Consider the following 2,363-nt stretch of genomic DNA (forward strand, 5'->3'; position numbering starts at 1 on the left):
ATAGATTTGTTTATAATTGTTTATAATAGATTTTTTTATAATTGTTTTATAATTTTATAATTTTAGATTTGTATATTAAATAATAGAAGTATAATAATTTCACAATATACTTCTTATAAATTTATCATCATTTAAAAAACTTTTTTGAATTGCTCACAGAATGACGGGAAAAGAAAATAAAATTAAAATTGAACCTTTTAAAAATTTTGTTTTTAACATTTCCTACCGTGATGTCAGCGTAAGCGTGCGTCCACACGATAGGATGTACCACACTTTGAAGTACCAAAGGACGTGCTACGACTGGAATGTACTTGAGCACTTGTTCGCGCACTTCCTCCTGAGTCTGTATGTGCTTGTAATCACCACGATTTAGACACGATCTTACCATCCACTGGAGTTCATCCATCTTTGTCGCTTCCTTGCCTATAAGATATGTAAATACTCGTACCGGTACATGAGTACTATTTTCATTCCAATTCCATTTTTTGAATACCTAAAATAAAAGAAATAAAAATCACAATCATACAGTAATGTTCATTCAGAAAAATTTTTATTGTCATTATTTATTTTTAAAACTATTTCATCGATATATTTAGTAATTACATGAAATTCTATTATTATTTATAGTTATTATTTATAGTTATTATTTATAGTTATTATTTTAAAACTTTTATAATACTATAAAAAATATACGTTAGCTGTATAATAAAGGAAATGTAATATAAAATACATAAAAGCGATTAATTTATTAAATAAAAATAAGGAATTTATATATATAAGATTTATTGTACATATTTACATAATTCTTTTTATGTTTCTTTTAACTATTAAATGAAGTAGAATTCATGATATATTTTTACGATACTTTTCTTTTAACTCACAATCAATTGAATTTTAAAACAAAAATCTTCTTATTCATAATTCTGAATAAAATAGCATTCATGATTCATTTTTGAATGAAACAATGGAAATTTCCTACTCACAATTTCGAATTAAATAGCATTCATGATTCATTTTTGAATGAAACAATGGAAATTTCCTACTCACAATTTCGAATTAAATAGTATTCATAGCCTATTTTAAAAGAGAAATTTTTTTTTATTCAATTGAATTAAAAAAACATTTCAGAATTTTAAATTAACCAGTATTCATAATACACACAAAATACTATATTATTTTTAGATTAAAAAATATAGAAATATACTCCATGCCACTCCTATAAATAAATGAAATGCATTCAGGATTGAAAAGGATTCATTTTAACATTCATGAATCCTAGTTTTAAAAATTTGAATCTATTTTAATCCATTTCAATCCATTCTCATTTGCTGGGACGAAATGAGCTAATTAAAATTTATGAATCTGTATTATAAAGATAGAATTTAATGAACGAGCAAACGGAACTAAGCAAATGTATAAATGGATGAAAGAAAGAAAGAATAAACGAATTAATGAATGCATTAGCAAACGAATTAATAAATAGATGATTAGATGAAAGAAACGACGAACGAACGAACATATAGATGAGTGAAAGAATGATATAGATGGGTGAACGAAGAACTAATGCCCGTATTCATAGTCAGGCCTTATATAAGATTTCCGTAAATTTATCTTTAGATGCTCTACAAATTATTTCATTGGCTGCTAAGCATCTAAAGATATATTTAAGGAAGCCTGAAGTACAAAGTCTGACTATGAATATGGATATAAATCAATCAATTTTGGTTAATCGCCTTTCAACGCTGGAATGTATTAGTTTTCGTGGAACGTGTTAAGCCTGTTCTATGTGATCTTTGTTTCCTGTTTCTTGCTTTTTATTTTTTGTTTTTTTTCCTTTGCAACCGTTTTATTGACAATTATATTTCTTGCTATTATATTTCTTGTTTATTTCGAAGTTCGTTAATTTTTATCTTAGGCAACATAAAACAAAAAATTGGATAAAAAGCAAGAAGAAGATGTAAAAAATAGTAAAAAGCAAGAAACAAGAAACAAAAACTATATTGTAGATAGACTCTAGTTTAAAGGAAAATGTGCTACTCTTCGTAGCAGATGTCGATATATGGATGTATTCATGTTTATATTATATAGTATAACACACATTTCCTTCCATAAAAAAATCAAAGAGATTCTGAAAGTAGATATAAAAAAAAAATTACTCGTGTCTCGGCATTTTACCAGATCAAGTCATTGTCGGTTTTTTATGTAGCCATTTATCGTATTTGCTTCATATTTTTACAATTGTTTTAAATTATATAATAATTTTTTTAAATAAATAATTGACGTTTTTACATGTGAAATTATGCGTTGAGATAATAATAATTATTATTATACAAAAATTTGAAAATATATAAAAAAATTCTCAG

The 2,363-nt window shown here is 25.2% G+C and overlaps 1 protein-coding gene across 4 annotated transcripts in view; it reads right to left on the reverse strand.

The window, feature by feature from the left end:
* Positions 1-2,363, reverse strand: part of LOC108694523 (voltage-dependent calcium channel subunit alpha-2/delta-4-like) — a 13,399-nt gene that overhangs the window by 6,755 nt on the left and 4,281 nt on the right. For all 4 annotated transcript variants that reach the window (XM_018204111.1, XM_018204094.1, XM_018204101.1 and 1 more), the window contains one exon: positions 227-493. In XM_018204111.1, the coding sequence (XP_018059600.1) occupies positions 227-493 (267 nt within the window). The remainder of the gene's footprint in view (positions 1-226; positions 494-2,363) is intronic.

The sequence above is a fragment of the Atta colombica genome, unplaced genomic scaffold (assembly GCF_001594045.1).
Source record: "Atta colombica isolate Treedump-2 unplaced genomic scaffold, Acol1.0 scaffold1, whole genome shotgun sequence".
NCBI lineage: Eukaryota > Metazoa > Arthropoda > Insecta > Hymenoptera > Formicidae > Atta > Atta colombica.